Source organism: Amblyraja radiata, chromosome 4 (genome assembly GCF_010909765.2).
Source record: "Amblyraja radiata isolate CabotCenter1 chromosome 4, sAmbRad1.1.pri, whole genome shotgun sequence".
NCBI lineage: Eukaryota > Metazoa > Chordata > Chondrichthyes > Rajiformes > Rajidae > Amblyraja > Amblyraja radiata.
Window position 1 is genome coordinate 87,284,719 of NC_045959.1, and position 22,951 is coordinate 87,307,669.

The following is a 22,951-nucleotide window of genomic DNA, read 5'->3' on the forward strand; positions in this document are numbered from 1 at the left end:
TCACATACACTGAAGTTCACTGATCTGGTTAAATTTAAGACTGCGCAAATCATGTACAAAGCAAGAAATAATTTACATCCAAGAAATATACAAAAACTGTTTATGGAAAGACAGGGTGGGTATAATTTGAGAGGGGAACATAATTTAAAAAAACTCAATGTCAGAACAACTCTTAAAAGTATGTGCATAGCAATCTGTGGTGTGAATTTGTGGAATGGTCTGGAACAGGAGATAAAACTTAGCACAAGCATAATTCAGTTTAAAAAGATGTACAAAAACACTTGTTTAAAAGGATATTGGGATGAGGATAGGTGATTGTGATATTTGTTATACTGATTGTATTGGGAAGGGTGATTATAGAGTGATGGGTTGTAAATATGACTAAGATACTGTATAGTATTTGCGGGTTTTTTCTTTTCTTTTTCTTTTTTGTATGGCTTTGTAAATATTTGATTAGTGTTCAAATGTAAATAATTTGGTGTACATATAGTGGCTGGTGTACATATGGTGTACATATAGCTGCTAAATTTGTATGAGATAATTACAAGCAGTTGAATAAGGGGTGGGAATTAATAAGCTTTGGCTTCTTCCTGCTCCTTTTCGGACACATATGATTTCATTTATTTATAGATATTGTTTATGACACTTTATAAATATTTGTGTTTTGTTTTTTGTATGCTGTTTCACATTTGCTTTTTATTCTTTTATTCTGTCCGAAATAAATAACTAATAAATAAATAAATAAATAAATAAATAAATAAATTCTGGTGTTGGCATCCTAACAATAGTCTTAAACATTCAAGAGGTTGCAAGAAAGACTTTCATTGTACCTGTCCCTCGCGGTATCTATGCAGGAAACAATAAACGTGACGTGATTTGTTCTAGGCAGACCTACGAACAGGCAGGAAATGCAATGATATAGACCATGTGCGGAGAGATGGAATTAGTTTAATTTTGCACCATTATCAGCACAGATATGGTGGGGTGAGGTGCCTGTCCGTGTTCTGTACTGTTTTGTGTGCTTTGCTGGTAACTCCAAAGCAAAATTGACTCGACAGTTAAACGTTGATGGGGGCAAATTAACTTGAAGATGCCCATTCTCCCCTCTTTGCCAGACAGAATTATTCTTTTGATATGACAATAAACTCAAATTAACTTGATTTGACTTCACTTGTATGGTCCCTCACCCCACCATGTCTATGCTGATTATGATGCCAAATTAAACCAATTCAATCTGTCTGCAAATGGTCTATTTCCCTGCATTTGCTGCCTGATCATGTGTCTGCCTAAAACAAATAAAGTCAATTAAAGTTTACTGTCAAATGTCTGGGAAAGAGGGAAGAATGGGGCTAATTGGATATCACGGGATATCAATGGGATTGACATGATGGACCGAAGGGCCTTATTGTGACAAATTATTCTATCTGAAACACTATCAGTGGCTGGAGCATTGAGCAAAGAAAGATTCCTTTTACAATTTAAATTAAGTTAAACCTTTGACATACAGGTGAAAACAGGCCCTTCGGCCCACCGAGTGAGTCCGTGACGAGCAATAATCACCCCTTAGCCAGCACTATCCTACACACTAGGCACAATGCACAAAAGCCAATTAATCTACAAACCTGCGCGTCTTTGGAGCATGAGAGGAAGCCAGAGCACCTGGAGAAAACCCACGTGGTCACAGGGAGAACGTGCAAACTCCATACGGACACAACCCGCAGTCAGAATCAAATCCGGGTCTCTGGTGCTGCAATGCAGCAACTCCACCGCTGCAATTATGTGCCACCCTTAATCTCAATAAGAAGCAAAAGCAGAAGAATTGTAACTTTGATTGAACATTAATGTGACACTCACCGATGTTTTCCCCCTGTTCATGCACCAGTAAAGCTAGGTCCTTAATAATCTGATTCACATCCAGCATGTCGGCCTGTTGGAGGAAATGCAGAATAAGAATCAAAATTAGAGCACAAAATGAAAATTCACTGTTCCAGTATAAACCGCTTGTACTTCAACACCATGTAACGAAGGGTATTATATATTTTTTTGAAGCACACTCTCTTCAAGCCTTAATTAAATGAGAAGGTCAGAGCAGATTATAAAGAAGACATTGACAGGTTTTAACTGGTTCAGAACATTGAAAGAATATAATCCTCAATTGTAGTCAGAGTCACAAGGTATATCTGAGTGTGTAGCAATCAGTGTCAACCATTCTCTATTTTTTTCACCATCATGGGCTGCTTATGTTATCTCCTGGACATTATTTTAATAAGACACATAGACTGACCTTCGAAATGTGCGCAAATTCACTCAGCTTCTCCAGACTGAGGTTGCAACTTGATTCCTGATCAAGAGCAGGAATCCATTTCCTTGGCTGTGGTTTTCTTTGAAAGAACAGTCTGAAGAAGGGTTTCACCCGAAACGTCACCCATTCTTTCTCTCCAGAGATGCTGCCTGCCCGGCTGCGTTACTACAGCTTTTTGTGCCTACTCCATTCCTCTGATAGACACCATGCTACCTCGGCCTTGTGCCCCCCCCCCCTCCCCCCCCCCCCCCCCCCTCCCCCATCAGCAGCCATGCCTTAAGACACTCAGTTCTCACTTTGCAAACTTTCTCTCCCTAAAACCATCTGCTTTCCACTTTGATTGTTTTTTTAAACCAATCTTATTGACTGAGTAACCTTTTCTAATGTCTCCAGCATCAGCTTGGAAACCCCATTGCATCCTTTTGAACACATCCCGAAATGTTCGGTCGAACAGTGCTTGCTGTTGGTAGTTTAGAAACTAACTAAACAGACATTCTATCATGGCAAAGGCCCGACTAATTTGGTGATTACCTCTGATTGGGAAAAATGGCTTAGAAGCCACTATCGTTCACTTTCATTAAAAAAATAGCACTCCAAAATTTGTTACACAATGTCATAGTCATAGAAAGGTAGGGCACAGAAATAGGCCCTTTGGCCCACGTAGTCCGTAACCATCATCAACCACTTAATGACATTAATCCCATTTTTTATTTACCCCATGTTCACATCAACTCATCCCAGATTATACCTTTTACCCACACACTAGGGAGAATTTACAGCGCCCAATTAATCTATCCAACCATGTCTTTTGGACGTGGGAGGAAACCCACATGGTCACAGGTAAAATGTGCAAAGACAGCGCCCGAGGTCAGGATTGATCCCGGGTCTTTGGTGCCGTGGGGCAGCAGTTTGCCAGCTGTGCCACAGTGTGGCCACGGAGTCTAGACATTCTGATGTACAGAGTAGATGAGTATTTTAGTGATGCTCAATACCTTAGGTACTTCCACCGTCAGTCCCAAAGCCCTGGCAGATTCTACCTATCTGCTTGGCCGAACAGATTGCTAATCATTCTGGAGGTCTATTGAAAACATATCTGTGACATCTTGCAATTAAGTAATCTAGGACATTTACAAAACCCACACTTATGGGCATCCCAAGCATCATACATTTAAACATTCAAGAATTTAAATCTAGAGCAAATCACTCAGAAGCTAGAGGTTTCACTGCGATTCACAGTTTTCAATTTACAGAAGAAAAATTGACCTACAAACCTGTACGAGGTTGAAATGTGGGAGGAAACCTGTGCACCCGGGGAAAACTCACATGGTCATGGGAAGGATACACAAAGTCTGTACTGACAGCACTCAGAGTCAGGATCAAACCTGGGTCCTTGGCGCTGTAAGGCAGCAACTCTACCACTGTGCTGCTGTGCCACCCCAGACCTTCCATCCTGATCACTTCCTTACACAAAGTAAATATCAGAGCTGACCAGGAATGAGTAGGTTAACCAATGATGAGTGTTTGTCAGTATTGGGCCTGTACTCACTGGAGTTTAGAAGAATAAGGGGGGGTGGGGGGATATACAGAATAGTGAAAGGCTTGGATAGAGTGGATGTGAAGAGAGACAGACAAAAATGCTGGAGAAACTCAATGGGTGAGGCAGCATCTATGGAGCGAAGGAATAGGTGACATTTCGGGTTGAGACCCTTCTTCAGACTGATGTGGAGGTGGGGGTGGGGGGCAGGAAGAAGAAAGGAAGAGGCGGAGGCAGTGGGCTGAGGGAGAGCTGGGAAGCGGAGGGGAAGGAGGTAGAAAGCAAGGACTACCTGAAATTGGAGAAGTTAATGTTCATACCACAGGGATGTAAACTGCCCAAGCGAAATATGAGGTGCTGCTCCTCCAATTTACGGTGGGACTCACTCTGGCCATGGAGGAGGCCTAGGACAGAAAGGTCAGATTTGGAATGGGAGGGGGAGTTGAAACGGTGAGCCACCGGGAGATCAGGTTAGTTAGTGCGAACTGAGCGGAGGTGTTGGGCGAAGCGATCGCCAAGCCTACGCTTGGTCTCACCGATGTGGAGCAGCTGACACCTAGAGCAGCGGATGCAATAGATGAGGTTGGAGGAGGTACAAGTGAACCTTGCCTCACCTGGAAAGACTGCTTGGGCTCTTGGATGGAGTCAAGGGGGGAGGTAAAGCGACAAGTGTAGCATTTCCTGTGGTTGCTAGGGAAAGTACCGGGGAGGAGGTGGTTTGGGTGGGAAGGAACGAATTGACCAGGGAGTTACGGAGGGAGCAGGCTCTGCGGAAAGCCGAAAGGGGAGGATATGGGAAGATGTGGCCAGTGGTGGGATCCCGTTGGAGGGGAATGTGAAGAGGATGTTTCCACCAGTGGCAGAGTCTAGGACTAGAGGTCATAGCCTCAGAATTCAAGGACGTTCTTTTAGGAAGGAGATGAGGAGAAATATCTTTAGTCAGCGGATGGTGAATCTGTGGAATTCTTTGCCACAGAAGGCTGTGGAGACCAAGTCAGTGGATATTTTTAAGGCAAAGATAGATAGATCCTTGATTAGTACGGGTGTCAGAGTTTAAAGGGAGTAGGCAGGAGAATGTGGTTAGGAGGGAGCGATAGATCAGGCATGATTGAATGGCGGAGTAGACTTGATGGGCAGAATGGCTCAATTCTATCCCTATTCCTTATGACCTTATAAGCTAAGTCTGCACCTTTCTCACCTTGTTACTTTGTTCTCCTATTTACTTTCTTATGTTCAGCTTCCTCTTTGTTCACACTGAGCATCAACACATCTGTTTTTTGTGCTTGCATTATGGAAATGATAAGGACTGAGGCATGAGCACATCATAGTAATAAAATCTCTCACATCTTAACAGATAAAATTCAAGACCAACAAACAGCATCAGCTCAAAAGGTTGGCAACTTGCCCATTCATGAATATAAATCTAAATAACTTTAATGGCTGGGGGGACTGATTCTGCTTGCACTTGGAAGACTTGACATTTGGAAATATCAACATCCAACCTTTAGGTGTGAGGATGCTCACATTTTAGGGCCCCTTTGATGCCAACACAACTAAAATGGCTGTCAAGCCTTTTAAAGCACTTATGATAAAGTGCCACATTGTAGAGTGTGAGAGAAGTTTCAGAAGAACCTTGTTCTGATGTTTCTACGCCTTTGGTAGACTCAGCCTTTGCAAAGATCCAAGTGATCATAAAGGCAAAAGCAGCAGGCATATTAATTTGCTAATTTCAATTTAAGCATCAGTAAGGCTGAAACCTGTGAACGACTTTGGTTAGCAGTCTGTGTTGATATGACACAAGACGGTTGCAATGATTTGTATCTTCATAAAAATGATCTCACCCATTATAATTATGGTTCATACTTATTCCTGCTTAATTCCTAATGAAGACAGAGCAATAAACAGATAATAGCTACAGTTGAATTGCAGATTTTCTTTCAATATATTTGAAAAGTACATAACTATTAAAATAATACATAGAAATATTCTTTCCACAGAGCATATTAAATGAAATCCACAGCAGTGATAAATGGCACATGCAATTATTAAAGTGAGAACAAATATTTTTTATCATATTAATTGAGACAAAGATCGTGACTTCTGCCACAGGATTAAGCTGATAATCACATTATTTATTTTTCTCTGCAAAGGTGTAAGGGACACCTATTTTCTCCATATGTCTTGTTTCTTACTGTATGGAAATAGTTTACACTTACAAAATGTAAATAAAAATAAAAATTGCAGATGTTGGAAATCTGAAATAAAAAACCAAACAGCAACTGTGGAAAGAGAATGCGAGCTAATAATTCAGGTCAGAGAACTGGGAAACTGGGAAAGAGAGATAGAAAATATAATTTTAACTTGGAGAAATGGTGACAAGAGGGGTTAACAAATGCCAAATAGAAAATCAATGATAGAGTGAGAGAAGGTTAGATGGATTAATGGGGGCAGTTCAAGGGTTGGTACTCCCGTTTGCTGGTATTGTGTGTTAAATAGATACATAGACAATAGGTGTAGGAGTAGGCCATTCGACCCTTCGAGCCAGCACCGCCATTCACTGTGATCATGGCTGATCATCCACAATCAGTACCCCGTTCCTGCCTTCTCCCCATACCTCTTGATTCCGCTAGCCCTAAGAGCTCTATCTAACTCTCTTTTGAATGCATCCAGTGAATCGGCCTCCACTGCCTTCTGAGGCTGAGAATTCCACAAATTCACAACTCTCTGTGTGAATAAGTTTTTCATCATCTCAGATCTAAATGGCCAACCCCTTATTCTTATGTTAAAAACATGGTGCCGTAACATGTCCAGCAGGTTCAAATGGATAGAGAAGCTCAATGGTAGATCCAGTTCAGTTTAGGTTATTGTCATGTGTAGTGTTGCATGCTACCCAGTCAGCAAAACGACAATGCATGATTACAATCGAGCCATTTACAGTGTATAAATACATGGTAAGGGAATAATATTTGCTGCAAGGTAAAGTCAGCAAAGGCCGATCAAGGATAGTCCGAGGGTCACCAAAGAGGTAGATAGTTCAGCACTGCTCTCTGGTTGTCGTAGGATGATTAATTTGCCTGATAACATCTGGGAAGAAACTGTCCCTGAATCTGGAGGTGTGCGTTTTCAAACTTCTATACCTTTTGCCTGATAGGGGAGGGGAGAAGAGTGGCCAGAGTGTGACTCGTCCTTGATTGTGCTGCTGGCCCTGCTGAGATTACAAATAAAGGTTTATTGCCCATCACTATTTGCCCTTTGAGAAGATGATGGTAAATCACGTAAAACTAGGTGGCTGGGTGGGCCAGTCGAAAAAAGGCAACCACGTAGAGGTGATGCAAAGTCGTGACAGGATAAACCAGGTATGGATAGTGGATTTCCTCCCCTTAAGGCCATTAGTTAATCAAATGGCAATTTACCACAACTAGTAGTTTCTGTGGTCAGCATTAATAAAAGTGCTTTTAAAAAAAAATCCAATTTCCAGTTTATACAATCTCACAGCTATAATGCAATCTCAATTGTTTAACTAGCTCTCTGGATAACTAGTCGAAACAAGGAACTGCAGATGCCAGTTTACAAAAGAAGAGACCAAGTGCTGGAGTAACTCAACAGGCCAGGCAGCATCCATGGAAAACATGGATAGATGACACTTTGGGTTGGGAAAGGTCAACTTATCCATGTTCTCCAAAGATGCTGCCTGACCCGCTGAGTTACTCCAGTATTCTGTGTCTTCTCTGGATTACTAGATTGGTAACATTAACGCTGTTCCCATAAATAATCTCCACCAATAAGTCTTGTGAGGAGGGCAATGGATGCCAGTTATTATAAATGCTTTTGTTTAAAGTAACTTTCTGGTCCCCAGGTGAATGCATCGTTGTTAAACTGCCTTGGGGACTACCACCCAGGTGTTGCCCACTCACTGTACTGGACCTTTGGCAACACCCCTTTCTGCTCTAATCTACACAGCTCTTCCTCCACCTTCAGTATCAGGAACTGGACGGCCAATAACAAAATAAGGTCAGAAGGAATAGGAGTAAAATTAGGCCATTCTGCCCATCAAGTCTACTCCGCCATTCAATCATGGTTGATTTATCTTTCCCACCATTCTCCTGCCTTCTTCCCATAACCTCTGACACGTGTACTAATCAAAAATCTATCTATCTCTGGGAGACTAAAACTGAACACATTAGTCTAAATGCAGGTTCACCAAAGTCTTGTACAACTGTAACATGACCTTCCACCTTCTATAGTCAATACTCTGACTGATGAAGGCCAATGTGCTGAAAGCCTTCTTGACCACCCTATCCTCCTGTGACACCTGTGATGGCATTTCAGTCTCAGTCACAGAGGCCTACATCAGGAAATCCTTCAGAGGGGTGAACCCCCGAAAAGCACCTGGAAAAGCACCTGGACCTGATGGTATACCCGGTCGTGTTCTAAAAACCTGTGCGGACCAACTGGCTGGAGTTTTTACGGACATTTTCAACCTCTCACTTCTGAGGTCCCCACCTGCTTTAAAAGGGCATCAATTATACCAGTGCCCAAGAAGAGTAAGGTGACGTGCCTCAATGACTATCGACCAGTGGCACTAACGCCGGTGGTGATGAAGTGCTTTGAGAGGTTGATCATGGAGCAAATCAACTCCTACCTCGACAAAAACCTGGACCCACTGCAGTTCGCTTACCGCCACAACAGATCAACGGTGGATGCGATCTTGCTGGCCCTCCACTCCGCTCTGGACCACTTGGACAACAAAAACTCATATGTTAGGCTGTTATTCATCGATTACAGCTCGGCATTTAACACAATCATCCCCTCCAAGCTGGTTACCAAACTCGCAGAACTGGGTCTCTGTGCATCCCTCTGCAATTGGATCCTCGACTTCCTCATTCACAGACCACAGTCTGTTCGTATTGATGGAAATGTGTCAGCCTCGATAACAATCAGCACGGGAGCACCTAAAGGCTGCGTGCTCAGCCCCCTGCTGTACTCACTCTATACCCATGACTGCGTAGCCAATCACAGTGCGAACTCCATCATCAAGTTCGCTGACGACACCACTGTTGTGGGGCGTATCACTGATGGGGATGAGTCACAGTATAGAAGAGAGATCGACCGACTGACTAAATGGTGCCAGCACAATAACCTGGCCCTCAATATCAGCAAAACCAAGGAGCTGATTGTGGACTTTGGAAGGAGTAGGAGGGGGACCCACAGCCCCATTTATATCAACGGGTCGATGGTTGAAAGGGTCAAGAGCTTCAAATTCCTGGGCGTGCACATCTCTGAAGATCTTTCCTGGTCCGAGAACACTAATGCAATTATCAAGAAAGCTCATCAGCGCCTCTACTTCCTGAGAAGATTACGGAGAGTCGGTTTGTCAAGGAAGACTCTCTCGAACTTCTACAGGTGCACAGTAGAGAGCATGCTGACCGGTTGCATCGTGGCTTGGTTCGGCAATTTGAGCGACCTGGAGAAGAAAAGACTACAAAAAGTAGTAAACACTGCCCAGTCCATCATCGGCTCTGACCTTCCTTCCATCGAGGGGATTTATCGCAGTCGCTGCCTCAAAAAGGCTGGCAGTATCATCAAAGACCCACACCATCCTGGCCACACACTCATCTCCCTGCTACCTTCAGGTAGAAGGTACAGGAGCCTGAAGACTGCAACAACCAGGTTCAGGAATAGCTACTTCCCCACAGCCATCAGGCTATTAAACCTGGCTCGGACAAAACTCTGATTATTAATAACCCATTTTCTGTTATTTGCACTTCATCAGTTTATTTATTCATGTGTGTATATATTTATATCATGGTATATGGACACACTTATCTGTTTTGTAGTAAATGCCTACTATATCTCCGGAAGTGGCTGCGCTGGTGAACGGCTGCGGCTCGCCTGCAGTCCGTTTGTTTTTACTTTTTTGTGTTGTTTTTTTCGTTTTGGCTAGATAAGTTTTTGGTTTTTAGTGGTTATGTGGGGGGTGGGGGGTTGAAACATGGCTTGCTGTCTCTCCCTTCGGTGGAATGCGACTTTTTTGTCGTATCCCCCTTCTCTGCCTCCGTCTGCGCTGAGGCCTAATGGCGGAGCTGGCGACCTCGAGGCTCCGGAGGCAGAGCCTGTCAGGACTCGCCCTGGGCTCGCTCCCGTGAGGGCGACCCAGCTCGGGGCTGGAACGGCGCTCGCCTGAGGGGCTGTGACGCTCCCGTGAGGGGCTGTAACGCTCCCGTCGGGGCGGCCAGCCCGAGGGAAACGGCGCTCCCATGAGGGCGGCCCAGCCCGAGGGAAACGGCGCTCCCGTCGGGGCGGCCCAGCTCGAGGGTAACGGCGCTCCCGTCGGGGCGGCCCAGCCCGAGGGAAACGGCGCTCCCGTTGGGGCAGCCCAGCCCAAGGGAAACGGCGCTCCCGTCAGGGCGGCCCAGCCCGAGGGAAACGGCGCTCCCGTTGGGGCGGCCCAGCCCGAGGGTGGAACGGCACTCACGTGAGGGCGATCCGGCTCGGGGCTGGAACGGTGCTCCGGTGGCTGAGGCGGCGTTCTGGCGGCGGTGACCTGAGTCCGAGGTTCAGCCGCGGGCCAGTGGACGACGTCGTCAGCGGCTGCGTCCGCTGGACTGGAGGGCGGCAGCTCCGACCACCCCGGGCCGCGGTGTTTGAACCGGCCCGTTCGTGGAGCTCGGTGAGCCACGGGACTGATTTTGCCATCGCCCGGTGGGGTATCGCCTCAGCGCAGAGAGAGAAGAGGAGGGAAGAGACAGCAGCCCTAAGATTTTTGCCTCCATCACAGTGAGGAGGTGCTTGGTGGACTCACTGTGGTGGATGTTAATTTGTGTTTACTGTTGTTTATTATTGTATGTATGACTGCAGGCACGAAATTTCGTTCAGACCGAAAGGTCTGAATGACAATAAAGGAAATTCAATTCAATTCATGTTCTGTGTGCTGAAGCAAAGCAAGAATTTCATTGTCCTATACAGGGACACATGACAATAAACTTGAACTTGAACTTGAACCTTTGTGTAACATGAAAAAAGATGTGCAACATAACAAAGAGTTCTGTCCTTTGTGACATTTTGTTTCTGCGGCAAGTTATCATGCTCAGGAGTTGGAAAAAAATATAACTAAATATGTGGTTATTTGTATATATAATGTGTATACAATAAAGGTGGGCACAGTGGTACAGCCTTACTTCAAATGCTCTCTGTGTGAAGTTTGCATGTTCTCCCTGTGATGTTACATGTCTGTATGTTTTGCCTGTTGCATGTTATCCCTTCCTTTGGGTGCACAAGTTTCCTTCCACATCCCAAAGAAGTGTGGGTCTGCAGATTAATTGGTCTCCGTAAATTGCACCTATCTTATTGGGAGTGAATGAGAAATTGGGATAACATAGAGTTATTGCGAATGGGTGATCGATGGTCAGCGTGGACTCGGTGGGCCAAATGGCCCGTTTCCTTGCTGTGTCTCTAAACTAAATCTAAACTGAACTAAATTCAACAAGGTTGAATAAATATCTATGACTCTAAATTAATTGACAAGAAACATGGGATGAAGTATTACCCCTTGAAAACATTGCACACAGGGAAAGGAACATGCTCCCTGGGATGGATGGAAGGAAATGCAAAAACAAGCCATCTAGAGAAATGCAAAGCACCTTATCAAGAAAGGAGACATAGATCATGTACTTTTCTTGACTGATGCTAATTGACAGGCTTTGCTTTCCACTTTTAATCACATATGCATCACTCATTTGAGATCTACCCTCAGATACATGTCTGAAATCTGAAAACCTCAATACCTGGATTTACTGAATGTAATTGAGAGGCCGTTTTGATTCTGTAGCTTGTAAAATTAAGATTGTATAATTCACTCAGTTCTTTCTCCTTCAGGCGAAGAGCCTGCTAGCCAACACCTAGAGATTAGTTTCATTTACATTAAGAACTGAATCCCCTCCAATTTTATGCATTTAGTGCTGGAGAGTACAAGGACACAAGGCCAGAAAATATGAAGGGAGTGCTTATTTTGTTCAAGCTCTGTTCATTAGCTCATTGATAAGCTATCCGGAGAAAATATGCAGACATGCATGCACAGACAAGACCTTATGGATCTGAGCACAGACAAAGAGCAGTTCATTTGCCACACACAGTCTTTAATTTAGCACAAGGCAATTTTCAAAGGCATACGCTTCCATAAGTCCCGTTCCTTTATTGCACTTGCTGTCAACAAGGAAGTCACCTTATTAAAATCTGTTGACAGCACTGAACACATTTGTGACGAGTTGTTCCATTTTTAGGCTGGAATGTCAATGCCATTTATTCAGTGGGTACTTTAGTGCAGCATTTCATCACACCTCCTCACTGCCTGCTAACAACTATTGATCACTACCGTTCCACACCAAGGCAATTTTTGCTTATGCAGTATTCTCATCCTCAGCAACAAGACTGTTAATTTTCCTTTGCCCCAGCAAAGACTTTACCGTTGAGTGACAGAGGCGACTCTGAAACAGCATGCTCTGTACATGATCAATTTACTTTAGACTTTAGAAATACAGCGCGGAAATAGGCCCTCCTTCGGCCCACGAAGTTTGCGCAACCGATCACCCCGTACACTAACACTATCTTACAAACCAGGGACAATTTACAATTTTAACAAAGCCAATCAACCTACAAACCTGAAGGTACACAAAATTGCTGGGGAAACTCAGCGGGTGCAGCAGCATCTATGGAGCGAAGGAAATAGGCGACGTTTCGGGCCGAAACCCTTCTTCAGACTGATGGGGGGTGGGGGGGGGGAAAGAAAGAAGGAAAAGGGGAGGAGGAGGAGGAGCCCGAGGGCGGGCGGATGGGAGGGTGGGAGGAGACAGCTAGAGGGTTAAGGAAGGGGAGGAGACAGCAAGGGCTAGCCAAATTGGGAGAATTCAATGTTAATGCCATAAGGACGCAAGGTCCCCAGATGGAATATGAGGTGCTGTTCCTCCAATTTCCGCTGTTGCTCACTCTGGCAATGGAGGAGACCCAGGACAGAGAGGTCGGATTGGGAATGGGAGGGGGAGTTGAAGTGCTGAGCCACCGGGAGGTCAGGTAGGTTATTGCGGACTGAGCGGAGGTGTTCGGCGAAACGATCGCCCAACCTACGCTTGGTCTCACCGATGTAAATCAGCTGACATCTAGAGCAGCGGATGCAGTAGATGAGGTTGGAGGAGATACAGGTTCTTTGTCGCACCTGGAACGACTGCTTGGGACCTTGAATGGAGTCGAGGGGGCAGGTGAAGGGACAGGTGTTGCATTTCTTGCGGTTGCAACGGAAAGTGCCCGGGGAGGGTGTGGTGCGGGAGGGAAGGGAAGAATTGACGAGGGAGTTGCGGAGGGAGCGGTCTTTGCGGAAGGCAGACATGGGGGGAGATGGGAAGATGTGGCGAGTGGTGGGGTCACGTTGGAGGTGGCGGAAATGGCGGAGGATTATGTGTTGTATTTGCCGGCTGGTGGGGTGAAAGGTGAGGACCAGAGGGACTATGCCCTTGTTGCGTGTGCGGGGATGGGGAGAGAGAGCAGTGTTACGGGGTATGGATGAGACCCTGGTGTGAGCCTCATCTATGGTGGCGGAGGGGAATCCCCGTTCCCTGAAGAACGAGGACATTTCCGATGCCCTGGTATGAAATGTCTCATCCTGGGAACAGATGCGGCGTAGGCGGAGGAATTGGGAGTAGGGGATGGAGTCTTTACAGGGGGCAGGGTGGGAAGACGTGTAGTCGAGATAGCCATGTGAGTCAGTGGGTTTGCAACCTACAAACCTGTACGTGTTTGGAATGTGGGAGGAAACTGAAGCACCCGGAGGAAACCCATGTGGACACAGAAAGATCGTACATACTCCGTACAGACAGCACCCATAGTCAGAATCAAACCCGGGTCTCTGGCGCTGTAAGGCTGTAGCTCTACCGCTATGCCACTGTGCTGCCAAATTAATTGACTGCAATAAGGATAACAGTACAAGGTCTTAAGTTTTTACAACGAATCACACAGAATGTATAGCACCAAACAAGCTAATTGACTGTTAATTCTTCCTCAACTAACTCTATCAGCATAACTCAGTGTTTGCTTTTTGTAATATTCTCTTGCAACATGTTACTGCGTTCAGCACTGTGATTCTTTTCTTACTCTCCACTGGTACGTAACTGCACATTCAAGTTTGCTTTTATAAATTCATGGCAAATCGTACCATTTACGTGCGACCCAATTCTCAGCAACATAGATAGTGAAAAATTTATAAAATCTCCAAGCTCCAAAGCTTGGGGCAACGAGAACTGCACGCAATACTCCAAATATGGCTGAACCAAAGTCCCAGAAAGCTGAAATAGATTGGATCTTTTAGAGATATTTTCTTTAGAAGAGGGAAAGACAAATCAAAAGGCACAAACTCCTGGAGTAACTCAACGGGTCAGGCAGCATCCCTGAAGAACATGGATAGGTGAGGTCGGGAATTCTCTTCAGACTGAATTTTGAAGTGCATGATCCGAAACATCACATATCCATGTTCTGGAGTCTGTGACTAGAATCTGAGGAAGGGGCCCGATCCGAAAGGTCACGTATCCATACTCTTCAGTGATGCTGCCGGATCCACTGAATTACTCCAACTATTGGTGTCTTTTTTTTTGTAATCCCGAATCTGCAGTTCATTGTTCATATAGAGACATAAATCATGGTCTTTATCTCTTTAGGAATTCCATTGAGGTCAAGGATGATTTGCTTCCATTCTATTTCAGTGAAATATGAGTTGGTTTAGGGGTATTTTGCAGTATCTGAAGTCTGGGAAGACTTATCTGGGAGGCTTATCTGGGAAGATATGTGCTCCATCTACTGTTTTTATTTGGCTTCCATGAGAGACTCGGAGAGTTCAGTGTTTCCGCTGATGCTTCTGTCCTATATTCAGTGGCTATAAATTTTTCAAGGAGACCTTAAGGCCATTATTGAAGCATTTTTCTGTCCTTCTGGGGATCAATTGTGGAAGCAGAGCTTGAAGTATTGTATTTAACAAATATTGTATCAGGTTTGCCCATGGAGTTGGCTGGTCATAATTAGACCCTTGAGGATCTTTTAGAGATACTTTCTTTAGATGAGGGAAATAATTATATCAAAAGGTACAAAGTGCTGGAGTAACTCAACAGGTCAGGCAGCATCCCTGAAGGTAAGGATTACTTGTCTTAATGACTACAGGCCTGCTGCACTGACCTCTGTAGTCATGAAGACCCTTGAAAGGCTTGTGCTGGCCAAGCTGAAAAATATCACGAACCCCCTGCTAGACCCTCTGCATATCAGGCCAATAGATCTGTGGATGACAGTCAACCTGGGCCTGCACTTCATCCTCCAGCACATAGACCGCCAACGGAACTATGCGAGGATTTTGTTTGTTGATTTTAGCTTTGCATTCAACGCCATTGTGCCAGAGCTACTACACTCCAAACATTCTGAGTTGACTGTGCCTGAACCCCTCTGTCGGTGGATCACCAGCTTCCTGACAGACAGGAAGCAGCATGTGAGGCTGGGAAAGCACATCTCGGATTCGCAAACCCTCAGCATAGTTGCACCGCAAGGCTGCATACTCTACCCTCTCCTCTACTCTCTCTACACCAATGACTGTACCTCCACTGACTCCTCTGTCAGGCTTCTCAAGTTTGCAGACCCTGATTGGACTGATCCAGGATGGGGAGGAATCTGCCTACAGACAGGAAGTGTCACAGCTGTCATCCTGGTGCCATCGCAACAACCTGGAGCTCAATGCTCTTAAGAAAGTGGAATTGATTGTAGACTTTAGGAGAGCTCCCCCTCCCTTCACCCCACTCACCATCAACAACACCACAGTCACACCTGTGGAGTCTTTTAAGTTCCTGGGAACCATCATCTCCAACAACCTTAAGTGGGGGGCTACCATCGACTCCACAGTCAAAAAGGCACAACAGAGGATGTACTTCCTGCGGCAGCTGGAGAAGCACAATCTGCCACAGGCAATGATGGTCCAATTCTATACAGCCATCGTAGAGTCTGTCCTCACCTTCTCCATCATGGTCTGGTTTGGCTCAGCCACCAAGCACGACACCCGGAGGTTGCAGCGAATCGTCCGATCAGCTGAGAAGGTTATTGGCTGCAACCTTCCCTCCATTGACAAACTGTACACTGCAAGGGCCAGGAAGCGAGCGGGTAGGATCATCTCTGACCCCTCTCACCCTGGCCACAAACTCTTTGAATCACTTCCCACCAGAAGGCAACTCCAGACTATCAAAGCTGCCACAGCCAGACATAAAAAAGCTTTTTTCCACGCTCTACTCAATAACCAAAAATCTGTAGCCTCCTTTTGCTCTGGTATTTTATTTAATTCACATGTTTAATCAATAATGTTTTATTATTAATGTTGAATGTTTTATGTATCATTCTTAACTGTCACTGTATGTCATGTTGTCACTTGTGGGCGGAGCACCAAGGCAAATTCCTTGTACGTGAATACTTGGCCAATAAACGTATTCATTCATTCATTCATTCATTGATGCTCCCATGTTGGCCCGGGAGAGAACAATGTAATTGGGCTTCTTATCACATCATTGAACTTGAAAGAATTTAGGGAATCAGTATCTATGGTACCCCTTAAGTTGTTAAAGAGAGATCAAATAAAATGAAGATAATAAAAAGTTCACACACACTAAGGAAAAAGTTAAAATGTGTAAGAAAGAACTGCAGATGCTGGTTTATACCAAGGATAGAAACAAAATGCTGGAGTGATTTAACGAGTCAGGCAGCATTTCTGGCGAAAAATAATAGGTGACATTTTGGGTTGGTACCCCTCTTCAGACAGCATTTTGGGTCTATCTAAGGAAAATGTAAAGTTTGTCAAAAAGTAAATGTTAATCTGATTGTCATGCATGGCTAAACTCCATTTGTAGTTCTAATGGAGCCATAAGAGCATGCAGTTGCTGGAATCTTGGGCAAAACACAAAGTTATGGAGTAACTCAGCAGATCAGGTAGCTTCTGTGGAAGAAATGGATGGAAGGGTCCTGACCTAAAATGTTGCCTATCCATTCCCTCCACAGATCCTGCCTGACCTACTGTGTTACTCCAGTACTTTGTGCTTTGTTTGTAGTTCAGATATCGTTTTGAAATCCTCTTGCATCACACTTGGTTCCCTTAACGATCATCAATAAAATGTTTTCTTCTTAGCCAAACCCTTGGATTTATTCGGTTACCCAATGATCAACGTTCGAAGTAGATCAAACTAAAGGACAATAATTTTTGGTAAGAGGTTTAGAGGGGATGTAATTGGGACTTTCTTCATCCAGAGAGTGGGGGCACTGAAATTCACAAACTCACCATCTTTGTTTCTTTAACTTTAAGATGTGTTTCTCTGAATTTAAGATTTTTTTCACACAAAGGGTGCTGGGTGTATGGAACAAGCTACCAGATGAGGTAGTTGATGCAGGGACTATCCCAACATTTAAGAAACAGTTAGACAGGTACATGGATAGGACAGGTTTGGAGGGATATGGACCAAATGCAGGCAGGTGGGACTAGTGTAGTTGGGACATGTTGGCCGGTGTGGACAAGTTGGGCTGAAGGGCCTGTTTTCACACTGTATCACTTTATGACTAACTCTTGATTCATCTCTCCTAGGAGGGATTGACAAATTGGGAGTATAAAGATGGAGTTAAAGGGGAAGTGAGTACAGGAAAAATTACAAAAGACTCCCGAATTAATGGGAAGGAAAGTTCAAGAAGGGAGAAGAGAGTAAGGTCAGGGCCAATTGCGAGCGGTGAGAGAGGGGAGGTGAATACCGAGGTCAAAGTGTTGTATATGAATGCGCGAAGTATAAGAAATAAAGTGGATAAGAAATAAAGGTTGGTACTGGACCCCAAGAAAGGGAGTTTGTGGGGTGCCTCCGTGATGGATTCTTAGAGCAGCTTGTATTGGAGCCTACCAGGGAAAAGGCAATTCTGGATTTAGTGTTATGTAATGAACCGGATTTGATAAAGGAACTTGAGGTTAAGGAGCCATTAGGAGGTCATGACCATAATATGGTCAGGTTTAATCTACAATTGGAGAGGGAGAAGGGTAAATTGGATGTCTCAGTGTTACAATTGAATAAAGGGGACTATGGAGCCATGAGGGAAGAGCTGGCCAAAGTTGACTGGAAAGATACCCTAGCAGGGATGACAGTGGTACAACAATGGCAGGTATTTCTGGGAATAATACAGAAGGTGCAGGATCAGGTCATTCCAAAGTGGAAGAAAGAATCCAAGGGGAGTAAGGGGCGACCATAGCTGACAAGGGACATCAGGGACAGTATAAAAATAAATGAGAAGTATAGCGTAGCAAAGATGAGCGGGAAGCAAGGGGATTGGGTAATGTTTAAAGAACAACAGAAAATAACTAAAAAGGCAGTACGGGGAGAAAAGATGAGGTACAAAGGTAAGCTAGCCAAGAATAAAAAAGGAGGATAGTAAAAGCTTCGTTAGGTATGTGAAGAGGAAAAAATTAGTTAAGACCAAAGTTGGACCCTTGAAGACTGAAAAAGGTGAATTTATTATGGGGAACAAGGAAGTGGCAGATGAGTTGAACAGGTACTTTGGATCCGTCTTCACTAAGGAGGACACAAACAATCTTCCTGAAGTATTAGTGGCCAGAGGATCTGGGGTGACGGAGGAACTGAAGGAAATCCACATTATGCAGGAAATGGTGTTGGGCAGACTGATGAGAACTGAAGATGCTGGTTTTTCAAATAAAGACACAAAGTGCACAGGCAGGATCTCTAGAGAACGCGGATAGGTGATGTTTCGGGTTGTGATCCTTCTTCAGACTGACTGAGCCCCCCCTCACCCGTATCACCTATTAGAGGTTTTGATCTGCTCCAGCTGTCTTTGCTCTGTCCCCCATCCCCCACAATAAGTCTGTAGAAGGTTCCCAACCAAAACGTCACCAAACCTTCTCCAGTGATGCTGCCTGACCCACTGTGTTATTCCAGCACTTAGTGTCCTTTTACAGGGAATTTTATCTTCTAACTAGAGATGTTATATGTGTCAACACACAAGCTGTTGACACATTTGTCCATGCTGATTTATCTGAGTAAACGGGATGCAGTTAACAGCATTCAAGTGAAAGTCATTGTCGCTAGCTTATTTTTAATTGCTTTGTAATGCTGCTGTCACTATTTGCTGTGTCTGTCCTTCCAGCTCCAATAATAGGGGAATTACACTGTTCAAGACAGGTTATCTGAAGTCATTACAAACTGGTTATTATTAACTCATTTATCAAATCAAAACATTCATCAATACATGCTGATGGTTGATTAGTGCTGAGGGGTTACTTCCAAATTATGCCCTCCACTTTGTTAAATTGTAAGGGAAAGGGCAAGGGGCTGTAATCATTCCTACTCCACCCTGCCATCTGATTATCAGGCTAGTGGTATTATTTTGCCACTCTCTGATTACTATCTATTACAAAAAGATGCCTGTGAAGATGCATTTCGTGATGCACTAACGTTTTAGAATGGAACAGTACAGCACAAGAATAGGCCCTTCAACCCACAATGCCTGGGTCGAACATGATGTCAAGACCATCATCAAACTACCTGCACATATCCTATATCCCTCCAATCCCTCATATCCATATGCCTCTCTAAAAGTTACTTCAGCGCTTTGTGTTTTGTTTGTTGTTCTGGAGCACTGACCGTGAAAGAGACGAGAGTAGTGAGAGAATCATTGAAAGTGGAGAATTCAGTATTTGTACCATTGGATTGTAAGCAGCCCAACTGGAATGTGACGTGCTGTTCTTCAAGTTTGCCTGTGGCCTCACCCTGGAGGAAGCCAAGAACTGAATGGTCGGCACGGAATGGGAAGGGGATTCAAAATGGTTAGCAACAAGGAGATCCATCAGCTCTTAGCAGACAGAGCATAAATGTTCGGCGAAATGATCGCCCAGTCTACGCTTGGTCTTACTGATGTAATGGAGGCCACATCAAGATCACTGAATGTAATAGACAAGATTTAAAGAGGTGCTCGAACCTCTGTCTCTTCTGGACCAGCTAATGGGGGCCCTGAATGGGAATGAGAGAGGAGGTGTAGGGACAAGGGTTACATCTACTGCAGTTGCAGGGAAAAATACCCAAGGACCAGGAAGGGATTCGTGAACTAAGGAGTTGTGGGGGGAGTGGTCTCTATGGAAAGTGGTAAAAGATGGGGATGTCAAGATGTGATTGGTGGTGGAATCACATTGAAGGTTGCAGAAAGTTGGAGAATGATGATTTGGATGCAAAGACTGGTGGTGTGAAAGATGAGGACAACGGGAACTCTATCCTGTGGGCTAGGGGGAGCGGGAGCAACATTGCAGAACATAGTGAAGTCACGAGTGAGGGCTTGATCGACAACAGCAGGGGATAAACCACATTCACTGAAAAAAAGAGGACATATTAGAGTCCGAGAATGAAAACCTGTACTTGGGATTAGATAAGACAGAGGAAGAGAAAATTGATAGAAAGGGAGATCCTCCAGCACTTTGTGCTTTGCTCAAGATTCCAGCAACTGTTGTTCCCTGTGTCTATAACAAATTAGCTTGTTATTATTGCATTGTTCATTAGAGTTGCTGTTTATAATCTAACAAGCACCCATATTAATATTAGCAGTCACCATATTTTGTTTGGAATAGACAAATGCAACCTTGTAGAAATGCAAAAATAATAATTCAACCTAATTTTCAGGCTTACATTTTCACCAAAGTTAATTTAAATGACTGTAGCTAGAATGACAATAAATGAATTGTACTTGGCTGATATTAGTATAATATGTTGCAAAATTGGAAACTTAATAAATAGCTCTGTTTAATCTAGCAGTTTAATCAATCTATTGGGACACCAACACCAAATACATTTATTTATTTTGTCAATAAAGCACAAATCTCTCCAATGAGCAACATAAAAATTAGTTGAAATTGCTTATGTTGATTGTGAGGTTTAATTAATGATCATCCATAATATAGTTCACACAAATTAGAGATGAATTGAATCTGGGTCCTGTGATATTATATTCCACACTTCCCACTTTATCCGTGAGTAGTATTCATTAAAAAGGACAAAAAACTGTCAAAGAGTGAAAACAAACAGAGGTGTCACTAACTTGATTTTCTTCACGTGCATGCCAAGAGTTTAGTCCATTTTTCCCTGATATACATTCAGAAATTATCTATCATGGATCATTGGAGAGATCAGTGACTGCAATCCTAATGTAGTTTGCTGACTGTAAAGTGCTTATGGACCTTTGCAATGTTCCCCTGACCAGCCTATCAACACTGAAGTAATTGTCACATCCTCAAATTTAGTCTCATATTTCACCATCAATCAGATGGAAGTTATATTTCACAATATCCACATTCACTGTCTTGTTATTATTTGCTTTTTCTAACCACATCATGACCAGTTTGCTATTTTTTGTTCTATTTTATTTTATACAAATATCACTTTTTTTTCTCAGCTCAAATTCCGTTCTAGTTTGGAGGATATCTTAAACACTTCAGTTGGGTCAGGAGAGAACTAGTTTTATTTTATTTTTTAAGAAATACAGAATGGAATCAGGCCCGCCGACTTAGGGACAATTTACAGAAGCCAATTAACCTACAAACTTCCACATCTTTAGAATGTGGGAGCAAACTGGAGCAACCGGAGAAAACTAACATAGTCACAGGGAAAGCGTACAAATTCCGTACAGCCAGAACCCGTATTCAGGATCAAACCTGGGGTTCTGGCGCTGGAAGGCAGCAAATCTATTGCTGCACCATCGTGCCGCGGTGATTTAGGAGATGAACAATGCAAATAAAAATAATTTATCTTCCATGGATAAATGTGGCAAGATTACTGAATTATTAAACTTTACAATAAACTGCATCATATCATCAACTCTATTAGCTTCATTTGTGGGTGGGTGTCAAAAGAGAACTAAGGAAGAATCGGAACATCACAAAGCACTTTTCAGATAATGAAGTGTCTTTTTGGATGTGTGGTTACAACAGTTATGTAGGAAACTTTGCAGCAAATTTACACACATTTGCAAGCTCCCAGAAAAGCTGTGAGATCATCCCTTGGCCAGGATATTGCAAACATTTTGAAGAAATGTAAACCTATCAATAAAACACTAAGCAGAGGAAATCTGGCAAAAGCCAAATTTGATTACCTAATTTCCAAACAGCCCCAATAGCTAAAATTCTGAAGAAAGGTGGTCCCAACCTGAAACATCTCCTGCCCATTCCTTCCACAGATGCAGCCTGTTACTCCAGTACATTGTGTTTTATGTAAGATTCCAATATCTGCAATTCCTTGTGTCTCCAATAGTTAAAAGTTTGAATTACTCAATATATCATTCCAAGTTATTCTTTTAATTTAAACCAGGATTTATCCTTTTGTTATTGAAGAATTTAAGTAAAGATTAAGAATGCAGAAAACTATCTAGGATGAAAAGATAATGCAAAATTGACAAAGTAGTCTTGAACAAGTGACATCAATGTTATTGTCTGGATGCACCGAATAAGGTAATTTTCCAAGCTTTTTCATAGGAGTTTGAATAGACAATAGGTGCATGAGTAGGCCATCGAGCCAGCACCACCATTCAATGTGATCATGGCTTATCATCCCCAATCAGTACCCCATTCCTGCCTTCTCCCCATATCCCCTGACTCCGCTATCTTTAAGAGCCATATCTAGTTCTCTCTTGAAAGTATTCAGAGAACCGGCCTCCACCACCCTGAGGCAGAGAATTCCACAAACTCGCAACTCTCTGTGTGAAAAAGTGTTTCCTCATCTCCGTTCTAAATGGCTTATCCCTTATTCTTAAACAGTGGCCCCTGGTTCTGGACACCCCCAACATCGGGAACATGTTTCCTGCCTCTAGCGTGTCCAAACCCTTAATAATCTTATATGTTTCAATAATAACCCCTCTCATCATTTTAAACTCCAGAGTATACAAGCCCAGCCGCTCCATTCTCTCAGCATATGACAGTCCTGCCATCCCAGGAACTAACCTTGTGAACCTACGCTGCACTCCCTCAATAGCATAAATGTCCTTCCTCAAATTAGGGAACCAAAACTGCACACAATACTCCAGGTGTG

At 43.7% G+C, this 22,951-nt stretch overlaps 1 protein-coding gene across 1 annotated transcript in view; it reads right to left on the bottom strand.

Annotated features, from left to right (window-relative positions):
- The window catches only part of tsnare1 (t-SNARE domain containing 1), an 807,948-nt gene that overhangs the window by 130,772 nt on the left and 654,225 nt on the right, over positions 1-22,951 (bottom strand). The window contains exon 9 of the mRNA XM_033019937.1: positions 1,855-1,927. Within this exon, the coding sequence (XP_032875828.1) occupies positions 1,855-1,927 (73 nt within the window). The remainder of the gene's footprint in view (positions 1-1,854; positions 1,928-22,951) is intronic.